This window comes from Nelusetta ayraudi, unplaced genomic scaffold (genome assembly GCF_046127955.1).
Source record: "Nelusetta ayraudi isolate G7.1 ecotype Tasmania unplaced genomic scaffold, CSIRO-AGI_Nayr_v1 ptg000042l, whole genome shotgun sequence".
NCBI classification, from domain to species: Eukaryota; Metazoa; Chordata; class Actinopteri; order Tetraodontiformes; family Monacanthidae; genus Nelusetta; species Nelusetta ayraudi.
This window is the reverse complement of record NW_027466092.1, coordinates 14,695,940-14,719,724: the sequence shown is the minus strand read 5'-3', so window position 1 is coordinate 14,719,724 and position 23,785 is coordinate 14,695,940. Positions and strand designations below refer to the sequence as shown.

General features: G+C 48.1%; 2 protein-coding genes across 2 annotated transcripts; one reads left to right on the top strand and one right to left on the bottom strand.

The window, feature by feature from the left end:
* Positions 1 to 136: 136 nt before the first annotated feature.
* On the bottom strand, positions 137 to 18,052 carry tnrc6ba (trinucleotide repeat containing adaptor 6Ba). The gene is made up of 22 exons (XM_076034762.1): positions 17,912 to 18,052; positions 16,348 to 16,434; positions 16,096 to 16,117; positions 15,181 to 15,615; positions 11,945 to 15,034; positions 11,427 to 11,588; positions 11,090 to 11,286; positions 10,390 to 10,461; positions 10,133 to 10,318; positions 9,832 to 9,951; positions 9,554 to 9,679; positions 7,308 to 7,478; positions 6,954 to 7,079; positions 6,648 to 6,861; positions 6,362 to 6,514; positions 5,916 to 6,062; positions 5,616 to 5,759; positions 5,167 to 5,259; positions 4,469 to 4,672; positions 4,175 to 4,242; positions 3,890 to 4,029; positions 137 to 3,125 (listed from the first exon to the last, which is right to left on the bottom strand). Exons 2-22 carry the CDS (start codon positions 16,402 to 16,404, stop codon positions 2,552 to 2,554), a joined length of 6,501 nt encoding a protein of 2,166 aa, XP_075890877.1. The 5' UTR covers positions 16,405 to 16,434; positions 17,912 to 18,052; the 3' UTR covers positions 137 to 2,551.
* Positions 18,053 to 18,452: 400 nt separating this feature from the next.
* LOC142893827 (putative endonuclease 4) lies at positions 18,453 to 21,084 on the top strand. The gene is made up of 7 exons (XM_076034753.1): positions 18,453 to 18,608; positions 18,689 to 18,898; positions 19,027 to 19,209; positions 19,867 to 19,998; positions 20,402 to 20,506; positions 20,596 to 20,725; positions 20,830 to 21,084. The coding sequence occupies exons 1-7, from the start codon at positions 18,461 to 18,463 to the stop codon at positions 20,888 to 20,890; spliced, it is 969 nt and encodes a 322-aa protein (XP_075890868.1). The 5' UTR covers positions 18,453 to 18,460; the 3' UTR covers positions 20,891 to 21,084.
* The last annotated feature ends 2,701 nt before the right edge of the window (positions 21,085 to 23,785 follow it).

Here is a 23,785-nt window from a genome sequence, read left to right as displayed (position 1 = left end):
AAAAAGATGTGTAGGCCACCTTTCTTCTGTAGTCTGTTGTGTATTTAATGGTCTGAAAAAGTGGTTTATTTCACCAACTAACACGTTGCATCAATATTCAGATGGGATTTGTCAAGAAAAAGGAATACACAGCAAGTTCTCAATCTCACTTTTTAGCAGCAAAAAACACAAGTTCCTTATTTGTTTCACAGTGCAACATTTCTAACGTCTACTTGACTTGAGACAGGAAATGGGAATTCACACACTGATTGGAATTGAACCCAAATCAACAAATGTGCCGGGTCTAATCCAAAGACTTGCCCGTAAAAATTTACGTAAAAAAATAACAAAACCCATCAACGCTACATGATCAGTCTTAACAATTTTCTTTCAATAGACTGAGTCAAAACACGACTGCAGACTTCAATTCAACTTTTATTATCTTGTTCTTTTCTGCGTTAAATTAATTTCCTCTCCTTTTTTGTAACATCTGAAATAATGAAAACATCCCGAACAGGAGTGATAATAAAGAATGACTTAATTTACATTGATACACAAGAAAAAAAAAAAAAAAAAAAAAAAAGGTAAAACAGGTAATGTCTTTAATGTGTCTGTAAAACACTGTTCCAGCTCAGCTTGGTATGGTAGGATTTGGCATCTTTAGTAGAAATGCCGTCAGTTGGCTGCTTCGTCTTAAAAACAAATTCTCTTATTGCATTTGGCAGAAACAAAAACGACAAAAAACACAAACAGGAACAAAATGCTGCTAAAAACACAACTTAAGAGACATATGCAATAGTGCCAATGTTTTTTTGTTTTTTTTTAAGTTTTTTTTTTCTCTTTTAGATATCACAACTTCCAGACAGAACATACACATCCATACAAACATACACAAGTGTGCACACACACACACACACACACACACACATCCTTTCAGTCAGATGCAAGCTGTCAGATAATCATCTATTCACTCCCCTCACTAGAGCAGATACGTGTTCAAAAGCAAGCCCACACAAACACACACACGCGCACACACACACATACAGTTGATTTCTCACAAATCTCTCATGGACAAGAAAGAAACATTCAGAATTGTATCAATAACACAGACACTCCTGATATTATTATCTTCATCACATTGTCCTCCATTCGGCCATACTGTCATCGCTCCTTTCATGCACACACAGGCAGGCAGGAGGGCACCTTGAACAGCGAGTAAGTGATCATAGTCATCAACATCATGACAATATATAATAACCAACTTGATTTCTTGAGTAAGAAAAAAAAAAAAAAAAAAAAAAAAAAAACCCAAAAATAAAACAAAATAAAATAGCGAGGTCAGTGTTCAAAGGGCAAAGAAAAGGGACATCTCTGGATTTCCACAATGTTTCACACATTTCTCTTTTCTTTTAAAACCGGAAATAAAAAGGATGACCAACCGACAATACGTCAACAACTTTGCTTGGCAAACAAAAAAACGAAAGCAGTGTGAATGTGGAGGGTGGGAGGGTGGTGCGGTGCGGTGCGGTGCTGCTGACGTGGCGGGCAGGCGGGCGAGGCTGGGCGAGGCTGGGCGGCCACTGGGTGTGAGCCAAGGCCACTGCTGTTGTAAAATAGTTGGAGCTCTGTTTCAAAAAGAACATGGAGGGATCTGTGGAAGTTCTGTCAACAAACCCAGAGGGATATAGTGCAAGTTTGGCTAATGTCATCTGTGTGTGTTGTTATATATGCGTGTGTGTATACATATATATATATGTATATATATATGTAGAGAAAGAGCGAGACATATATGTATATACACACATACAATCTTTGTATATCCCTGGGTCCACGTAATGCTGCATTTCCACCAAGGCAAAGGTGTCGGTACCTTCTACAAACATTTTTTCTTTTTCTGGAGCGCAAACAAAATGCCAATCGTCCATTTTTGACTCAGTAGTGTGGCACCGCCGTCCAAACGTGTCTACTGACTCCAGGTACCCCCCCCCCCCCCTTCCTTCTCTCCAGCTCCCGTCAAGTGAGAACTCAGAGGAACACCAGCCAGGTCTACAAAGGCTCAGTCTGCAAGTCTGACTTTTTTGAGATTCAACCATTAAATACAAATGAACAAAAAAGGATAAAGAAAAAGATAATAATAATAAATTGTGGCACACTATGAACAGCAATAGCTAAACTTGTTGACTCTGGCTGAGCCTGTCTACAGTGCATGCCTGAGTTATCGGGTCTCTGTATGCGGATGGTGGGATTTGTCAAAGACAAAGAGCTGTCCAGTTGAGTCCTAAGAGTCGAGTGGATCTCACTTGTTTCTCTCCCCCAATTCAAGTTTTACTGTCGTCTTCATTTTAAGTTACACGGCTTTACAAGTGAAAACGTTTTGAGTGTGTGCGTGTGTGTGTGTACTGCATGTAACTCTGTGTGTGTGTGTGTGACATGAATGTTGAGTGTTTGCACGTCTGGGTGAACAGTCTAGCTTCGACTAACATCATCTCTTCGTGTCAGTAATTGAGAGTGTGACACGCGTATGACAAATTGGTTGTGAAATGGTTGTATGTGCGTGGCTAGCAGGCGTGGCCTAGATGGAGTCGGCCCCCCCGCCGAGCAGGTCGCCCGGCAGCAGCGAGGCCGGGCTGCCCATCTGGTGGCGGTCCTCCAGGGCCTGGGGGCCCCAGAGGCTGCTGCTGGGGTAGCCGGCCCCGCCCATCCCGCCCATCCCGCCCATCCCGCCCCACAAGCCCCGCCCCGCGCTCTCCACGCCGGCCGCCCCGCCCACCCCGGTCCCGTTGCTGCTCCACTGGGCGAAGATGCCCAGGCCGGGCCCTGGGGGGACCGACTGGTCCGACGAGCTGCCTGTGCTGTCCAGACTCTGCCACCCGGTGCTGGAATGCCCGCTCGCTCCGTTGCCCGCCCCGACGACCGCGGAGCTTCCCTCCACTCCCGCGCCCGCCGAGGCACCGCCACCCCCGCCGCCTCTTTCACAGCTACCTCCGTTGGCGTTGGCCCCGCCCACGGCCGAGGCCGCCCCCGCCGCCCCCGAGGAGCCGGCACCGCCGCTTCCGGCCGCTCCTGCCTGGGAATGTGCAATGTAGCGAGCCACGTCGTCGTCGCTCATAAACTCTGCCAAGATGGTGGTGTTGCCCAAAACACACCTGGAGATTGAAGAAGAGAAATACATAGGAATGAACTCAATTGGGTTTTTTAAGTCTCGGACACAATTAGCAAACCAGAACATCTAAGGTAAAAAAGGTTTAGACAAGAATATGATTGAAATCTTAATGATGATGCCGTTTGGATTAAATACACTACCAGTCAACAGTTTGGACACAACCTATGAATTTAATGTCTTTTCTTTCATTCTCATGACTATTGACGTCGCAGTTTCTCACTGAAGGCATCAAAACTACGTATGAACACACATGGAATGATATAGGAAACAATCCAAGTGTAAAACAACTCAAACAAATTTTTTCATAAAAAGCATGTTTAGAGTTATTGAAGGTGTTTTTCCTTGCTGTATAATGACATATCTGGCTCATATATTTGATGTCTTCAGTATCTGCAGTGGAGAAAGTTGTAAAGATTAAAAAATATTGCATGAGAAGGTGTGTCCAAACTTCTGGCTGATAGTGTGGATCCCTACAAACATTAGATCTCACACACAAACCGGATTAATTGCAGGTTGACGGGTTTACATGTGCCTCATTTGGAATAAGCAACACATTATATATTACTATAATGTGTCACAGGTGGACAATGTTTCAAAAATTGCTCAAAATGATACCAGATTGCAAATGCTAACACTTAAAAATGCTGCCATCACTTTCAGTTGGACCTTGAGGGATGCGGTGACTCGTATCAAGTCAATGCAGGTCAACAATGAAAGATGCTCTGCTGTCAAAAGACTATTTCTTACATGTGCAATGCACTCTGGGCCTTGGCTGCCTCTTGTTTTGAGCTGTAGCGAATCAGCGCTGTGCCCTGGGTCAGGCCAAGGTGAAAGGTCAGAAGAGGTCCGTGCTGCATGCAGATGGTCCTCAGGGTCGAGCCATCAATCTGTGGGAAAGTCACAGAAGCAAAGTGTTGCATATGCAGTTCAGAAAGGAAATTTCACGTACATCCAGATGAAGGGAAGCACATTAAAAACAACAAACCCATTTTTGGGAGTGTAAGAGTTTAGCAGAGTGAGCCAGTTTAGTACCTGTGGTGTCAGGTTGCTGAGCACCAACCAGCAGCTTTCCCGAGAGCTGCCGTCACTCCAGGATGAGCCTGAAATAGAAACAAAGACAATCAACGTTAGTCGCTCCATGACTTCCTGTGAGTTCAGAGGGTCACATGGTTCTCTTACTGTCTTGGACAGATGAACAGAGCAGTTTGACAAATATTGTGCCTCAATGAAGCAAGCACAGCACAGTGGGGAAACAACATGAATGAATGAATGAATGAATGAATGAATGGATGGATGAATGGATGGATGAATGGATGAATGCGTTACCACTAGTGCTTGAGCCACTTCCCCAGCCCCGGCCGGCCAATCGAGGGCCTCCTCCGGACCAGGGCGACGGTGACGGCTGCTTCTGACTGGCTAGTCCTGGGGGTGGGCGTGACAGCTGGCTCTGGCTGCTGCCTCGGTTGGCTTTCCAGGACTTGTGTCCAATAGGCTCGGGGGGCCAGCTGGTCTTGTAGTCTGCGTACTTTGCTGCACGAGGGCACACAAGTCATTCAAGAGATGACTCAACTGGAAATCAGACGTGGAGCATAGCTGCTACCGGAGAGCAGAGGGCTTCCAGAGGTTACAAGACGCTGTTCTTCTAGCAAGGCACAGTAATTAACGTGTGATATTCAATGTCAACGGCAGTGAAGTTTTTCACATGTTCTGTGGTTCTTACTTCAGCTCTCTAACTTTGTTTTACATGTGGACGCATCCAGCTAAGCAAAGGTCACTGTAGGAATGCCTCCTGATTCAACAGGTTTTACAAGCTGGTCAGTAGGATATTGCACAGCTAATGTGTGAAAAAAGTCCTCAATGAAACTGCAACACATTTCAAATTCAGACGATATGCCTACTATTATTTCAACAGATTAAAAAGCTTGTTCTTAAAGCATGCAGTTACAGTTTGAACTGCAGTCTTTACTGGAGCCCAAACAAACAGCGGCCTGCAGATGAGACGTGAGTTACTGCGTGACAATTACCTGAGTTGTGTGCGTTGTTGAGGGGACTGTCTGAGGCACTGTAGGGCCAGGCACCGGGTGAAGGCAGCAAGGTGTTGAGGGGAGGGGTGGAGTCTATGAACAAAGGGCACCCATTAGCAGTGTTCATCTTTTACTCCCAGCCAATAATGAACCCAATCAGTCAACATACATTAATTCTTTTTTTTTTTTTTTCTTTTTAAGGAATAATCCCCAACTTCTTTAGAGTGGCTGATGATCAATCAATGTAGTTGGTGCGCAAATTATTTATGCTTAATTAAACAGTTAAAACAGAAATACATTGACAAATATTAACATAAATTGTAAATCATGTGCAACAAGGTAGGAATCACTGTCCAACCTGTCAGAGCTGAACATTCCGTTCTGCTGTGTTGTAATTACTAGGTTGTAACAAGAATGTTAAGGTGCTGAAGCCAGAAGAAAATGCTTACCAGTGTTATCTTGTAATAACTGGTGCTCAGTATCATTGAGGTTTGGGGACACTGCATTTCCCATCAAGCTCCCTGGGGTCATGTAGGGGTCAGATTCAGGGTCGACGCGGTCAATTCCCTTCCAGGGAACGCCGGGTTGAAACTCTGCCGGGGGCGAGAGGGTGACCGTCAATCCGGAAGCTCAGAGGTGAACTCACTGCCACACCACTAAATACATTATGCTGCTTTGCATTTTTACTCTTCACGATACGCTTGAATCTCCTGAATGACAGATGAGTTTATCTGCAGTGTGGCACTAACCAGGGGGCCAGCTGGGTGCAGTGGAAAGCTTGGTACCCATCTTGTTGCCTGGCGTACGATGCCAGTTGTCACCGAGGCCGTCTCCAACCATCATGTCGTACTGAGAGTACGGCAAGCCGCCGGGCATCTTCATTGGAGTGACGGGACCTGGAAGGTTGATGATGAGTGTGAAGGCAAGGCTGCGCAACCCGGGCGAGTCCCAAATGACATCACAGCCAAGAGCAGGACTAGACAAATTAACCAATCACCTTCACATCTAACCCCCTTAGCACTACGTGCCTGATAGTGGGTCACGTCCTCAAGTGTCACACACACACACACACACACACACACACACACACACACACACACACACACACACACACACACACACACACACACACACACACACACACACACACACACACACACACACACGATGGATGAGCAGAAAACACGCGACTTGCCATTTTTGTGGAATGCATTTTCTGGCGAGGAGGTGTCGGGTGAGTTGTGTCCCTCCATCATCCATTTAAAGCGGGACTGCTGCCCCCCAAACTCCTTCATGCCCCCCGCCGACCCCAGGTCCAGTCCTGGGAGGCTGACACCAGATCCATACCCTGCAGGGAACAAGTCAAGTTGTCAATAATAAACACCAGGAGTGATGTGACTAAGCCACTGTCATGGGACAAAACAAAACAAAAAGTGATGTCCGCCATTTCAAATAACAGCGTTTTCAATGCGATCACAAACCAGCGTAAGGTCCGAGACTCTTCTGGTGCAGGTCGGCTACGGATCCCGCCAGGCCCGGGTGGCTCAGAGGATCGGGCCCGGGCAGTTTAGCACCCCCTCCGACAATCCCACCGTGGTGGGAAGGGGAGAGTTTGGAGCTGCCGCCTAAGCCCCCAGCCTGCTGCTGCTGCTGCTGCTGCCTCTGCTGCTGGAGCACGGCCATGATCCTGGCCAGCTGAGCACACAGGACAAGAACAGGGCGGTTGACCGAGGAGAAAAAGAAAAGACAGAAAACGCAGGGGGAGGGGGTTTGCTGTGGACGGGTACCTGCTGGGGGTCTGTCTGCTGCCTGACGTTAGGAGTGAACTTCCTCTGATTCTGCAGAATCTGCTGCTGCTGCTGCTGCTGCTGCTGCTGTGGCTGCTGCTGCTGCTGGAGGAGGAGCTGACACGCCTGAACGCAGACAAACACAAAGAGAGAGAGGTGAGGAGTTTGCACTGCAGTAATCAACGGCTAAAAAATCTAACAATTACCATGATTCAATGTGAGATAAACACAAGGGTTGGATTTTGGACCTAACCTTATCATTTGTAATCAACTTACTACAACTAATAATAACTTTAAAAAAAATAAATAAATAAATAAAAATAAAGCAGACAGAAGCAAAGCATCTCTTCCTACCAGCTGGAACTGTAAGGGAGGCGGGTAGATGCTGCTGAGCATTGCGATTTGTTGTGGCGAAAGCTGCGGAGGGAAGACCCCGCCTCCCAATCCAGCCACTCCGCCCACACCGCCAACTCCCCCGACACTCCCGCTGGGAGGGGGCATCTGCTTCAGCATGGAGCCTGGCACCTGGAGGAGGCACAAAACGAGCACAGCACGCTTGTTACTACTCGGCTGCTGCTGCAGACGACCGCACTGATGTGCTCCTCCCCGTTCAGAGCAGCGCCGAGTATTCAACAAGCGACGCAAGAGACAAATGTATTGAACGTCTGTATCCTTGACATCCTTGTCTCTCTATTCCTAGGAACTAAGCAGAGAATGGTGGTCAGCAGTGTCCTAAACAGTGATTAAGCACTCCAGGGACAGCGCTGACAAATTAATGTCATGCTGGGCCATCTCATGGAGAACAAAAAAAAAAACATCAAACACATTGGGAAGGAAAAAAAGCAAGTGGCTGACAGGATGACGTGGAGATTTGGTAAATTTACAAGATAATGCAGATGAGAGGTCAAGTGAAGTGAATCTTGGGGATTTGTGTCAATTTCAAGGGCTAGAAATGCAGAGTGACATCTATGGTACCCATTTCATTTCAAGGTCAAAAGTCAGGCCCAGCAGCATAAAATGTAAGTTAAAATTGTGGCAAGTAGGAAAATATCTAAATGAATAACGGAAAAACAGCAAAACACAATAGCGATGATAATAATAAAAGAGTGCAGTGATTTAAAAACGATGGAGCTGCATATACAGAAATGCATTAATGAGCATTCACCAGTGTGACAGCCTCTGGGCAGAATGCATGAGGTGACACCCGGCTACACACGACAGCGACCAACTGCACTGTCAATATATCAATTTGCATCAATTCTATCATTATGCTGCAGCCAAAAAGTCTCGATGTAGCAACGATCCATCTTCACACATTGCCAACATCAAATGACGGCATGTCCTCTGTCTGCTTCATTAAAGCCGCACTCAGACTGCCAGCCATCCAGAGCCCATCCAGATTAAGGCCCCGTTTGCACTTGGTCACTTGCAACTGTTTCGGGGGATCGTATCACAAAGTACGCATCTAGAAGCATCTGTTCGCACATAGCATTAACATGCGTCTCAAGCGTGCCACTTGTGATCGCATTAGTGCATTTCTAACCACTAGGGGCAGTAAAGCGCAAAACCACGGCTAGTTTCACCTTAAAGCGAATAAGAATCTACTTCCTGTTTGCGGACTATATCAAGTCACTCGTTTTAATTCTACTGCAGCTCGTCCGTATTATCGGAAGTTGTGGACAAAGCCGGTTAATGGTCTTAGAGCGCCGACTAAAGAGAAGAGCAGCATGGAGAAGAAAGAGGGCTGCAGTATTTGTCTCTGGTCTGATAGCTGCGGAACCAGACAGATGCGTATGGATCCGAACGAGGAGTAATGACTGGTGGGACAGGGTGGTGACGACTTTATTTTCGGTGGCTGGCAAAATTTTCGGATGCAACGTCGCACATTTAATCTCATATGTGGGAAACTGCGACCGCTGCTCCACTGACAAAATACACTAATGCGGAATGAAATTTATTAGCATCCTAATAAACGAGTCTAACAAAAATGATTTGTTTTCGCTTCTTGTTTGTAACTTTATAATGACGACGCCGGGAGGTGAACACCCAGATCGGTTTTGAGTGTCACGTGCCGTCACTCTACACGACGCAAGAGCCAAAGCGTCAGACCAGACAGCGCCAGTCCAGGTGCCGAGCTGCAACATAATGGAGCAGACAGAAGCAGTAGCAAACAGCAGTCCCTAGACAGAGGAGGAAAGTCATTGGCTCATCAGTGTGTGGGCAGGTTACTCCATTCAAGCCAAGCTCCAGGCCATGGATCGCAAAACGAGTCCATTTAGTTTTTGCCACTGTCGCAATGATATGACGTCACACACTACCCGCGCTGGACGACGGCTCCACTCTGACGTTGTTGCCATATCAACCTGTCAGATGGGTCAATACTGTGGCCCAGTCTGAACAGAGCCACATCCCATTTGGACACCCTAAAAAGCATCAGATTTGAGAAGGAATCTGATTTGAATCAGATCTGCCTGCAGTCTGAACGCAGCCTAACAGTTCTACTACTCTACTACTACTACTACAGTTCTAGTACTCACTAAACACAGGTGCACCTTGGATGTTTCAACCCAACGCAGCCTGAAAGACCTGTGGTGTGTTACCTGTGGTGACAGGAACTGATGAGGCACTTGCGCTCGTATCCCTGGGGACTGGTTTATCGGTGGAACACTTGGCTGGTGTCGTGACTGGGCCATTCCTCCGCCGCTTCCAAACATGCTGTGGCCACCCTGTGATTGGATTAACCAGACACTTTCAACACGGTGAAGAAAAACCAAAAAAAGCAGGCGGACACAAGCGGGCAGTGTTGACAGGAAAAACCAGGAGAACCTTGTGCAAAAAGGACACCAGGACAGAAACAAGAGGAGAGTTATTATCTTACTTGTCTAAAGGGGATAGTGTGGTTGAAGAGGGAATGGGGCTTGTAGACAGTGGGTGGTGAGTACAGAGAGCAAGGACCCTCCTCCCCAAGGCACCAATCCTGATTGGTCAAAGGCAAGGCCTGTCACAGCGACAGCCAATGGCAGACCAATGTGAGTGGTGGTGGAGGGGGAGGAGAAATCGAGAAGACAAAGGGAGAACCACAGGAGGAAATAAAGAACAGTGAGAAAAGACGGAATGAAAGCGAGACGCCAGAACGGACGTGGGACACAGAGGACTGTGGAGTGAGGGCGGGGCACCACCTTGTCGTAGTAGGAGCCGCCGTCTCCCGGCGCCGCCTCTTTGGAGGCGGGTGGACGGTAGGCGTTCATCCCTCCGCCCCTTCCTGCCTTCCTCATGTCGCTGTTGTAATCGTTCAGTCCCATGCATCTTTTATCCACATCCATTTTCTTGTCCAGCTCAATATTTGGACCAGGGGGGTCGTCGCTCTGCGCGGACAGAAGGCCAGCGTTAAAACAGCCACAGTCAAAATGACAAGTCAAGACGTCTTCTGGCTCACCAGTAGCCCCATGTTGGAGAACTGCCTGTTGATGGGGCTCATCCAGGAGTCTCCACAAGTCTTCACCGGACCCTGCCGACACATTCAGAGGAAGGAATACTCTCAACGGTGATCTTTCAAATTGTAGAAGAGGAAAAGTAGCTGAAGACGCGTTGCTTTAGATTTCTGAAGTCAGAAAGTCATTCCAATACAATAAACGGATACAGATGAACAGAAGGTATTTGGGCCTGGTGCCACTGAAGTGAATTGTGAAGTTGACATCGGGAAAACAACTTATCACATCAACTCGCTGCTGGTTGCTATTTCAGATGAGCTTATTCAAATATTTCTCGAAGAGAACGAATCACAAATGAACACAAAGAGTCATTCGGGAAAGTTGGAAAAATATATACACTGTATCACACAACACTGAACTTTACGTTATATAAGCAGGCTATGGATACGAACAATGACCATTTCATAACGGTGTTGTAATGTCCACAGACTTGTAATCAAATGTGAAATGTTATTTATGAGATCAATAACAGTACCTTGATCTGAGAGCAACCAGAATGTGTACAATATATACACACACACGCTGACTGACATGACATTAAAATGATTGTTTACTTCAATCTTCAACCTTTTTTTAAACGCAGATACTGGGACTAATAACTACTTCTTTGGGGCACAGAACCTGTGCACGTGTGGAGTGCGCCACCTTGTTGCCGGGCTTCTTGACGACGTGACTCTGTCCCCAGCCGCCGTTGCTTCCCTGTCCCCAGGACGAGCCGCTTCCCTGGGAGCCGGCGCTGTTCCACATGCCGCCTCCCTCCTCCTCATCCTCCCAGCTGGAGTGGCGCGAGGCAGCGACAGAGATGTCTTTGTCTCCCCAGCCATCTTGCATAGACTTTGGACCTGCATGAGCGCACACTTGAAAATCACTTCCGGGCTCCAATCGGTTGGCGCGTCAACACTCAATAGATTCAATTTTGCAAGGTTTAACGATGATAATTAGCGGTGATTTAATTGGGTTATATTCCATCGAATCCTCTAACCAGGTTTGATGGGGTTGGGAGGAGGATTTCCCCAGCCAGGCGTCTTCTCTCCGGCATCATCGGGGTCTCCCCAGCCGGTCGGGACGTCGCTGGGCTTCCCCCAAGCTGCCGTGCCATTGTCTGAGGGACTGGTTGGAGAGGTGCTGCCCCAACCCGACGGACCTGCGCACAAGCATCGACAGTCTGGGTCCAGATGGAAACTTGGGGAAGGCTAGCGAGCGTCACATTCATTTTCACTTCCTCGTGGAGCAGACGGGCGTTTAGTTAACCAATGTGTTTTCTTCTTTTACTGCTGCAGCTTTTAACAGCTGTCAAAGTTCACAGCTCAGTCACGTTATATCAAAATAACAACTGACATTCACACGTGATGCATGAATGAGTGAGAGACTGATACCATCTTGAGGCGAGGCGGTATGAGTGTCACTTCCTTGTCTGACTGGCAAAGTTGCCACTATTAAAGTGATCAATGCACTTGGATTTGCTTTGTAGCTTTGACGAAATAAACAATTCATATTTACCCATCGCTGAACCTTTTCCAGGTCCGTGGCCAGAGTTGAATTCTCTGTTACCTCCGAGTCCTGCAGCCTGCCTGCTGGGCTGCTGCTGAATCGGGGGTACTTGCTGCTGCTGCTGCTGCTGCTGCTGCTGCTGCTGTTGCTGCTGTTGCTGCTGCTGCTGCTGCTGCTGCTGCTGCTGTTGTTGTTGTTGTTGTTGCTGCTGCTGTTGTTGCTGCTGCTGCTGCTGATGTTGCTGCTGCTGCTGCTGCTGAGCCTGAACTTGACCGTGCGGCGGCTGGCCAGCAGGTGTGCTGTTTTTGTCCCACAAGTTGACTGGCTTGTAGTTGTAATGGGTCGGGTCTCCCCAGGCTGATGTCCCGTCGTCGATCTCGTTCTTCCTGCTGATGGACTGCGGCGACGGCTCCTCCCAGCCGCTCGCTTCTGGTCCACCTCCGCCGCCCCCAGAGCCGCCCGGGATGGGCCCGGAGGTCCAGCCTGAGCTTTGGTTGGGATTTTGCGCTTGGGGGATGGGTTTCCTCCCCCCGCCCCCTTGCATTGCGCCCTGGTCCAGCGCCTGCTGCCGCTGTGGGTGCTGATTGCGGGGCTGTGATTGTTGCTGCTGCAGTTGTGCCTGCGGGCCGGCGCCGGGGCCCGACAAGCTGTTTGGCATCTGGTGCACTTTGTTGCCTCCGCTCCAACTTTGATGGGGCTTGGGCCCCCCGCCCCCGCCGACCCCCCCGCTGCCGCTCCCTCCTCCTCCCCCTGTGCCGCCGGCTCCCCAGGTCCTCCTGGGGGCGCCGTCCTCCCAGTTCCCCCAGCCGCCCGACTCCCCACCTGAGTTTCCGCCGTGCTTCCTCTCGTCGTCCCACCGCTCGCCGCCGCTGTTTGATTTGGACTGCTGCTCGCCCCCCCACTCTCTGCCGGGCCCCGCCTTCTGCACTGAGCCCCACCCACCTGCGTTCCCTCCCGGTGCCTTCCAAGTCCCCGTCCCTTTCTCTTCCTGGTTTCCTCCCCAGCCTCCGCTGCCCGACTCGCCCTGGTGGTCGCCCCACCCTCCGGCGTTCCCTCGTCGACTGCCCCCGCCGCTGCCCCCCCCCCACTCCTCAGTTCCCCAGCCCTTGGCTTCTTTGCCATCCCCAGAGCCCATCCCTCCCTCGCCCCAGCCTGTAGCCTTACCCTGCTGGCCATGTCCTGGTCCTACTCCGGACCCCATCATGGGTCCTGCTATAGTCACCGGCCCAGATTGTGAGACGCCTAGATTTCTGTTTGGGCCTGAAGATGGCGGCGCTCTCCCAGAGAGAGACGCCCCACTGCTGCTACTGTTGCTGCTGCTCTCCCAGCCCTCTCCTCCTGAGGACCCTGCAGGTGGGACCACAGCTGGATTGGCCCCAGCAGGGCCCATGCTATCGCCACTCTGCGTCCTCGGCCCACCAGAGTAGTGCGAGGACCCGCCGGCAGAAGACGCCTGTTTCAACGCAAACGATGATCCCCCTTTATTCTGTCCTACGTTTTCCTCAAATTCCCAGGATGCGTTTTGACGGATTTGGGTTTGGCCCCAGCCCGTGTTCGACAGGACCCGGGGGTCGAGGTCGGACCGGCTGAGCAGGTTCTGTAAGGCAGCTTCTGCATTAGGTGCCGCGTGGCGAGAGCGATTCTGACTGCTGTTGGGCCAGCTGCCGCTGCGGGAGTTCCCGCCGCTGGACGAGGACCCTCCTTGTGCTCCCTGTCGTTCGCCGCCCCCACCCCACTCTCCCATCTCACCCTCTCCCTTCTGATTGTCCCAAGCTCTGGTCGTAGTGGTGGCTGTCGGGGGAGAGGACGTCGTGACGGCCACGTTGCCGGCTGTGCTGCCACCGCTACTGCTGCTGTTGCTGCTGCTGGCTCCGCCCATCCCCTCGCCTGCTGGATTGGCGCCGCCGACGCCGGCGGAGCCTCCTGCCCCCCAGTCGCATCCGGGGACGCCTTCCGCTCCTGAGGACCCCCACCCTCCCTGAGATACCCCGGAGGTTTGACTACCGCTTCCACCGGTCCCAGCACTGCCCCAAGCATTAGCCCCGCTAGTGGAACTGGGATACCCCCAAGCTGAGGTCCCATTGTCCTCTTCAGCAGCACCGGCTCCCCCCGTGCCGCTTCCTCCGCCCTCCCATCCATCAGTCCTTGAGGCACCCGTTTTAGAGTTAGCTGCAGGGTAAGAAGGCTGGCCTCTCCACGAGGAGGCGAGGCTGTGGTCCACCAGACTCACCTCGCCTGCGCTGACATTACGCTCCATTCCTCCCCCGCTGCCTTCCCCCCCTGCGATTTTTGGTCCCGCTGATTCACTGTCCCACTTTCCGCCTCCAACCTCTCTGTCTCTTGATTGCATTTGGTGAAGTTGGCGCTGATAGGTGCTTGATTGATTCACAGATAAAGGTGGGTGATCCCCCAGCACCCCGACCGCGCCGCTCCCCGGCCCTGGGCCGGCGGAGGCGGCGCCGTTGGCAGACAGAGACCCCCCGGGGCCCTGCTGATGGAAGGAAGACGGCCCTCCTTCGACTGCAGCGGCGGGCCCGTCCTGCTGCACCAGGGCAGGCCAGGCTGAAGGGTTGGCATTTGGATTGAAATTGGCACCTGGAATCCCACTGCTGCCGTCCACAGGGCCACTGGCGTCATGGCTCCCTGGCACAGCGGAAGCTTTGGAAAGTGAGGAGGATTGTTGTAGCAGAGGCCCGGCCGCAGACACTGCATTCCCTCCACTATGATGACCCTGGGAAGCAGCCATCCCCCACGCCACACTGTTGGACGACTGGATACATTCATTGGGCAAAGAGAACGTGGTAGTGGGTGAGGATTGGTTGCCAGAGGCACTGATGCTGTTCACAGGCTTTCCGTTGTTGCTGCCGCCGCCGCCCCCCCCTCCGACCCCAGCGAAAGAAGCTCCTCCCCCATCGCTGCCAGCAATGCTCGGCCACTCCTCCAGGTCATTGCCGTCAACAATCACCTTCTCCCTGCCCTGAGAGGAGGTCTGGCTGCCCGAGCTCGGCCCCCACATGGAATTTGCATAATTAGAAATAGTAGTAGAAGCAGCAACTGATGATGAGGTTTGGGCCAATGAGGAGGCAGCTGCACCAGAGTCTGAAACCAAAACATAACAAAAAGAAGAAGAAAAAAAAAGGGCACGTAGAAACTTCAGGTTATAAAAGCTTGTGACTTGGGATTGAGACATTGCAAATTATCTCAACAGACTTTTTATTTTATTTTATTTTTTTTTGAACGCTTACCGGAGGCAGCAGCCATGTTTGCATTGGGGCCATCCGCTCCGCCCCCACCTCCCAGCAGCATGGAGGACAGCGGTGGCTGACCCCTCTTCAGTAGCACTTTATGGTCCTGCTGGCAGCGGAATCTCGGTGGCACTTCTCTCGGCATGTAGCGCGGTTGCTGCTGAGGCGCCTGGACTCCAGTACTTGCACTGCCGTTACCAGCAGCACCGGGGCTGCCAGAGGAGGAGGAAGAAATGGAAGAGGTGGTGGGCTGTCCGTTGGCCACAGTCGGGCGCTTGGCATTGTTGCCGCCCTGGGATGGGGTGGCAGCGCCGCCAGGGCCCAAGGTGGCTGAGGATGGGGAGGCAGATAGGGTTGGTCCAGGGCTGGGGGAAGCAGAGCTGCTCTGTGTGGCAGATGATTGAGCAGATGCTGCAGGCTTGGTCAACTCTGGCACTGCAAGGGAGGAAGGCAGGAAGAGAGTTTATTTGAGGTTAAGAGCCGACGACGTTTGTCGTTAATCAAGTCTTCATTTTGTTGTTAGTTCAGTCTTCACTTTGTAAATTTAGACACAGTGTTAGTTATCATCATGTGGTTACTGATCACGAGGACTGGAGAACTTAAGGCTATGCTGAAGTTATGCACGGCTCTCAGCTCATTTTTCCCCACTGGTGACAGATGTGACAACCATTTACCTTTGACTACACACATTTGTAAATTGCCTGCCTCCTTGAAATGTGTACACGTGTCAGAGTTACCAAAAAAACAGACCTATGAATCATCAGTCTAAAAAAATAAATAAATAAAATAAAAAAATGCTTAATTTGCGACCTCGTCTCAAGCACTATTACTATTGCAAAATAATAAGAATCAATAAAGACACTCAAACAAACCAGACCCTTGACAACATGGCACACTTGTCACAGTGCTGCTCACCTTTGTTTTTTTGTTCTGTGACCTGAAAAGTAAAGAGAAAACACGAGACAACCAATTCAAGACAACGTTCACTCAAACCTATGAACAACAATATGAGCCTCTCCACTGAAATCGCTAAAACTAACCAACAGTGAAAACTCTGATCATTTAAAGAACTATGTTGCTCGAGAATCTCACAGCTCATCAAATTGCAGATGATCACGGCACTGGAGCAAAACAGAGACGCTTGCAAGTCACTGTGAACACACTTACCTTCTGAGAGGCTTCCCTTTTCCTTTTTTCGTCTTTTTTCCTTTTCTTGTCTTCCATGAACTACTGCTCCAGTTCTGATACTCCTTTCTTCTGGAACAAAAAAGGAAGACAGCCCTTAATACAGTTACGCGTTAGCCATCTTTGAATATAATGAAGCCCTCACTTTAGAACACTTTTAGTAGTTAGAAAGATTGACACTCAAACGACATTGTTAAAAGCTCTTAGCTCTTTTAAAAACAGATGGTTCCTGCATGGTTATAAAGGACACACGCACTTGTGCAAATACGACAATGTAGGACGTGCTTGACTGGTTCAATATTCTAGGCCTGGGACTAAGAAGATGTCCCTGAATCCGTTGCAGGTAATAGGAACAATACATATCCATAGCATAACCGTACGCAAGTTTGACGCCACAAAGCTGAACCTGTATCGACAGGTGCGTGTGTTAGTCAGCAAGCGCATCACGTCGGGGCTGTGGACCTACCTACTTTGCGTGTGACTATGGAAACCAGACCGATAGCTAAACGCCTTAGGTTCAGAGAGTTTGATTCATTCAGTTATGAAACAACTGAGCCAAGCTAGCTGGTGAAGGCCATGCACTATTTGAAGCCAGGAACGGAATAAGACAAACGACAGAATCTGACAGACACATTAAGAACCGCAAACTACGGTGCGATTGTGTGTAATGTTATGTACGAAGCTTTTAAAGATTTTTCTTTGCTTCGTACCACAGCACTTTGAGCAAGCTAAATGCAGACGTCTTGTCGACGAACCCCTCAACCTTCTGAGATATTACGGAGCAGAGGCCCCCGGGGCCAAAGCGATTTTAACGAGGATATAAACCCTGCGACCTTTGCGAAATACGCAAGTTTTAGCCCATCCGTGTAACCCTGTCAACGCTACTCCCCCATCCGCAGTTAGCTGTTAGCTCAGCGTTACCAAGATCTTAGCTCTCCCATGCTAAAAAAAAACAAAAAACGGGGAAAAACCTTCGCCAAAGAAATAAAGTCATTGCATCTTTAAGCTGAATTAAATGGAAAAACACGGATTTACTGTAGTGGCCAAACCTGTTTCGTTTATGTTTTACAGTTTACAGAGTTGACGCCGGTTGATAAAAAATTTCGTCGATAGCTACCGTCAAACGTTAAGGAGGGGTGTCCGCGGGTAACGTTACTTTTAAAATGCGCAGACACCGAGCAGCGCTACCGTTAACAAGTTCAGAACACCATGTAGCTGTCGACAGACACAAATCGAATAACCGATGTGTTTAATGCGTGTAAATCTCAAACTGCATATTAACTTGAGGCGCAAAAAATAGCTACTTAAATAATGCCTAACGACTGCTAATGCTACAAAACGTCAGCTAACTAGCAGCGACTTAATACCTGCGGACATCTGCCACAATCACAAGGCTAACGACGATAGCAAGCGCAAAACATGTCGAATTCTATCCCCCCCAGCCCCCCAACCCGAATGAGTTCCAATATAATGCACATAGACGACTAGTAAAACACCGCAGTGTGTTCTCCACATGAGCAACATAGGTGCAGCTATCGTTACTCACCTCAGGAATCACATATGAAGAGACGGTAGCGTGCTAGCCAGTGTAGCTAAAGTGCTTCAGTGCGATTTTTTTCCCGAGCTTTTTGAGGCATTCGTCGAGGCTACGAGAACAGCGACGCCTGAGCGGAGAGTCAAGTAAGTGGCAGACGACGAAAACACACGCGCAATAAGCTACTGGTTTTGTAAATAAGTACTAACGTTGTAATAGTGTAAACCCTAATGTGCAGGTGGGGGAAAAAAACGAACGTTTCAAAGCGCTGTGGAGTCTGTCGGTTGACGGGCGGCCATTTTGCTGCTCAGCATGAAGCGTCTCCAATGGCCAGTGTGTGGCAGCTGCCTGGAAGCCCGCTGACTGGCTGCCTTTCACCCGCGAGGGATGCACACAAACTCATTTTGACCTTCAGAAAAAAAAAGTTTTACACTTAAAGCTGGCGCCGCCACCGCTCTGCGCACGTCAACAGCAACCGCCGAAGAGCCGGCAACTCGACGCGGCGTCAGTTTTGCAAACAAGTGGTGTTGTTTACTGTTTGTGATTGTTTAAGCGCTGAACATGGGTCCGAAAAAAGCAGGAGCGAACAAGAGGAAATGCGCGGCCGATGCAGAACGTGAGATAGATGACATCCAGGAGGTGGAAGGCGAGAAGAGGAGGAAGAACCGTGGGAATGAGAAATACATTGGGGCCCATGTTAGGATCCAAGGTGGTGTCTCAACTCTACATCACTAAACTATTAAAACCTCACACGCGGTCTCACACTTTGTGCTCTTCCGTGTGATCCAGGTGGGATTTGGAAAGCCGTGCACTCCTCCGTGGAGATGGGTGGAAACTGCTTTGCCCTGTTTCTGGGGTCTCAGCGGTCATGGAAGCGAGCCGCCCTGCAGCAGGAGGCCGCAGAGAAGTTCCGGGAGCAGTGTTCGCTGCAGGGGTTCGACCCGGCTCACATCCTGCCCCACGGGTCCTACCTGATGAACTGTGGATCTCCCAAAGAGGGTTTGCTCAAACACTGATGGATGTTTCCCAACTGTTCCTCGACCCTGGGTCCCTGGTTGTGTTGATATCTGACTGCAACTCTCCCTGTTGCCTGCACCTGCTGTTTTTCCATCTGTGTTTTCGTTCAGATGTCTTCCAGAAGAGCCAAGACCTGTTGGTAGATGAGCTCAGCCGATGCAGCCTGCTGGGTCTCAACCTCTTCAACTTCCACCCTGGGTCGTCGTTGGGCTCCATCACCGCCGATCAGTGTTGTGAGAAGATAGCAGGGGCCATTAACTACGCTCACCAGCAGACTGCTGCTGTGGTCACAGGTGCTTGGCTGGTCTAATAAAACAAAAACAACACGTTCAGGAGGACATCAGCCAGTAGCTTCAGAGTAAATATTTTTTTCACTTTGTGAAAATAACAGAAGCTGTCAATTGGTTTTAAATTTAATGAAACACAATCTTTTAGTGCTTTTTAAAATAAAAAAATAAAAAAATGAATTTCATTATTTGAAAGCTGAAATGTTTAGCAAGTCCACCTGTATGAATTAATGTGAGTCAGATCCCTTTGTGATGGTGTGATCAAGCACTGAACACGAGGAGCTTCACTGAAACTGGAACTTTCTGCTCGTAAATCTGCAGAGGATTCTTAAACTGAAATTAATGTTACGTCATGAAGAGTCACTTTTTTCATTTGTTTGCATGTCATCAGAAAAAAAGAAAACTAGATTTTATTTTGAATTTGTAGCTTTGAGTTATCAAAACTGACTGCAGCGTTGATGTGATTCACTGCATGCCACCAGAACTCGCATACTAATATACCGTTTGTATGACATGAAGACACTTCATGCCTGAGTGAAATCTCTTTTTCTTCTTCACAAAAAAGAAGCCCTGACTGTGCTGTCTGGTGCCGTCAGAAGTGACGAGCGTTGTGTCCTAAAATTGATGGTGGACTCTCCTCTGTCTATCCCTCCATGCGGTCAGTGTTGGAGAACATGAGTGGCCAGGGCAGCACGGTGGGCGGACGTTTCTCTGAGCTCAGGAGCATCATAGACCAAGTGAGGGACCAGACCAGGGTTGGCGTGTGTCTGGACACCTGCCACGCTTTTGCAGCAGGTGCGTCAATCCTGATGTCGACGTGTTGGATTGCGAAATTAACAGATGTCTCAGAGTCTCCTCCCTGCCTGTATTTGCCCTCTACTAAGCATTTTTTGAAATGACCCCAAAGGTACAGTATAAATACACATTTGTGTGTAGCTTCAAACAAAAAAAAGGTTAAAACTTGCGACTCCCAAATTCCCTGATTACAAACAGAACAATAGAACTTCAGGGGAAAAGTCACAGTTTGTCCCAACGTCTGAGCATAAAACGGATCCAAATCAATCTTTGATGGGTCTCTCACAATCAGGTCGGACAAAATTAGCATTAGCGCGATGAAGTTTGTTGATCAAATAGTCGCTGGTGTGACGTGAAATATGAAAAGTGCAATCAGGACTGAGCATTTTGCTTGTTGTTGAAGGCTATGACCTGGCTGCAGAGGGGGGAGTGAAGGCCGTGCTGGATGAGTTCGATCAGGTGGTTGGGCTCCACTACCTTAAAGCCGTCCATCTTAACGACTCTAAAGGTGCAGGCAGAATTATCACACGTGAAGCAAACATCAAATGTCTGTGTAAGTAAGTCTCACGGTTTTCTTGCTTTCTTCCTCTTCTTCAGGACGCCTTGGCTGCCATCTTGATCGCCACGAAGACATCGGAAAAGGCCAGATTGGAATCTCCGCTTTCCGGGATATCGTTAATGAGCCTCGACTAGACAACATTCCTCTGATACTGGAGACTCCTGGACGGTAAGACACTGTGCAATATCTCTGCTGGAATAGGTTGTGTGAAAAGCTCAGCGAACCACTTCCTGTTAAGTATTTTGCTGATGACTATGTGTCTTTTCCTACAGGCCAGGATTTGAGTACCCGCAACAAATAGAACTTCTCCATTCTCTCAGTCAGAAAAAATGAAGAGCACTTCAGATGTACTACTTTAAGATGGGACTTCAAAAACCCAGTCCTGCTGTTTCAACACGTCAACATTTTGATGTTAACTTGACACATTGTTTTGACATGTTTCCTATTAGTTATTGTTTGATGTTTCTGTGGGTTTTTATCTTTGAATAAGTTTGTGTTAAATAAAGGCGTTTTAAGTCTAAAACGTGCAGAGTCGTCATGCTCACAATTCTCCTTTAGAGGGCAGCAAAAACACAGAAATGCAGCACAGAAGTGACATCAGGTTCGAGTGGCAGACTTTTCACTGAATGATGCGGAGTTTCCCCCATTTCATTTGTTGTCTTGACATCATTGGCAGAGCCCAAATAAAATGCAAAATTACTCATGCAAGTATATTATACACTCCAAATTAGTAAACCAGGAAGGTAATTTCAGTTTTTAGCCTGAAATGATAAAATAATCGTAATAACTAAGTTTAGTTTATTTATAGTTTATTTTTATTGACTTTTCTCCCTGGAAAAATAATGAAATGGCTATAGGTATTTATTTATATATTTTTATAAAACAAAAAAACAACAACAACAACATACCCTTGTCCATTTCAATCAATTCACATTTATATACACTGCTTTTGTCCTTTTACATTAGGTCACGCACACACACAAACAAGCCATGCAGACAAAGCTAAACCTTTCTTCCCCCCAGCTGCTCACCCCTGGGAGGACAGGTCCTCTCTCACCTACTCCACCATTGTGTGCTAGAATCTTGCATACAAACTCATAAGAAAATACCATTTTCGTCACTGCAAAATAAAACCAAACTACTCTTTATCTTGACCAGGCACATCAGCTGCAGCTATTGTTCTGTTCCTTCCACAGTCTGAGGAACAGGACTCTGACCTTGCACTTCTTGCAATTGTTTACACCCAACAGCGGTTATCTCTCGGAATTTCAACTAAACCTGCTTCTGGATGAAAGCTTTGGAGCAATGTGTAAAATAAGAACGCTCCCAGACGCTATGTCTTTCCTTGTGTCGTTAGCAGAGACAGGAAGTGGAGGTGCCTGGCCCAAGAATGTCTCTGCTCTATGGTCCCACCCACAGGAAATGCCTGTGCGGCCTGTTGGAGTCTGCGCCGACGGAAAAGCAGTCTCCTGTTAGTGGAGTCGGGCAGCTGAAGGAGGAGAGGATGAATTGGGTTTGAATAATGGGAATGTCGGTGTTCTACAGTTTAGACTGGAAAAATGTGTGATGGTTTTCAGAGGTGCTCGTGTGATTTATTAGGATCAAGGGTGAGAAACCCAGACAAGCTCAAGACTAAACAATGAGAGCACTTATGGCTTCAACTCTAAATTTGTCATTACCTATGAGAGAAAACCAGATGAAGAGACAAATCACATGTAGTAGTTCTGTATTGGAATCATCTTCAGTATCTTATGTTTCATCTTGAACTACAGTGAGGTGAAGCTTTGTTACTTACCCCCCGAAAAACTCCCTGGTCTCCAGTAAACAGCATGTTTAGGGTGTCACTAACCTGGGAGAGGTATCACCAATGCCCTTTGTGACATCACAGAAGGCTCCCCTCCCACACAGATTTTCTGTAAAGAACAGAGAAAGCAAAAGAAAAAGAGAAGAGACTTTTCTGTTTCTGGGTGTTCATTTATAGGCTAACAAGACTTTTTATTGTGAATTTGCATGATAAAGGACTTTGAAAAAAACGCTGCTTCGGAGGACTCTTCTTCATGAGCACATTTCTCCTCTGTTTTCTCAATCAGTACATTACGCTCAGAACATTTTTTCCGCGAGCAGCAGAAAAGCCACTGATTTAATTATACACCTTTTAAATATTCTCAGATATCTTTGGTCAGACAGTTTCTGTGTCTTGTGAGCAGTAAAGCGACGATCTCTCTCTCTCTCCCTCTCTCTCTCTCACTCTGTCTCTTATTCTCTCTTTCTCTAGGTCTGATTTTCCGGAGACTGGAAGTGGACGCCAACTCCAAAAAATGCCTGCCAAAGAGAAGCAGTCAAACAGCTAAAGTGAAGCAACTGTTTCTGTGTTTCTCCTCAGTGGCTCAAAGGAAGAAACATATTATCACTGCTCTGGCATGAAAGCTCTAAAGCTGCTGCAGAAGAGAAAAAAATAATCTTTGCCAGGACCCTCACAGGGCCGTGCACACGAGAGCGCGGCAATGTGTAATCAATTGGCCTCTTCTTACAGGATTAAATACTTTCCACAACATCTGTACCAAATCTGAGATGGCCTATTATTTTTCACTGTTTTATCCCACCATTTGTAAAAGCAACTCATTTCCTTTTCTCGTGGCTGCAGCTGCCAACTTAACCCAAGGTTTTTGTTCTCTTTTTCTTTTCTTTCCTCTCTTCTATTTTTTAAGCAGAAAAGGACACGCTGCCAAAATGTAGTCAAAAACCAGACACACCAAAAATGACAGAGCAAAGGCAGGGTGATATTTTCCTTGTGACAACATGGGGTTAAATGTTAATCTTTTGCTCATTTGCTCAAAGTAAGCCGTTGGCCTAACAATTAGATATTTAAAAAAAGGATTATTATGACTGCGTTTTCATTACCCAAAGATAAATATACAATGACTAACATATGGCTCTCTCCAAAAAACTGCTGCAACAACAAAGACTGTGTACCTCCCCATCTGACTGTGACAAGTTTTCTTTAAACAAAGACCCCTGAATGAACAAAATACACAGAAAGAGTCCTGAGCTGTGTTGAAACCTTCATTCAAAACTAAAACTGCTACACTGTCTGTGATGGTGTGGCATTTTGATGGACTTAAACTAAAATGATGGATCACCTTAATTATGAGGACCTGAGTTCAAAGTCTCAACAATTCTAAATTTCAGATGAAATGTTTTCAAATCTTCTAGCTTTATTTGCTGTGT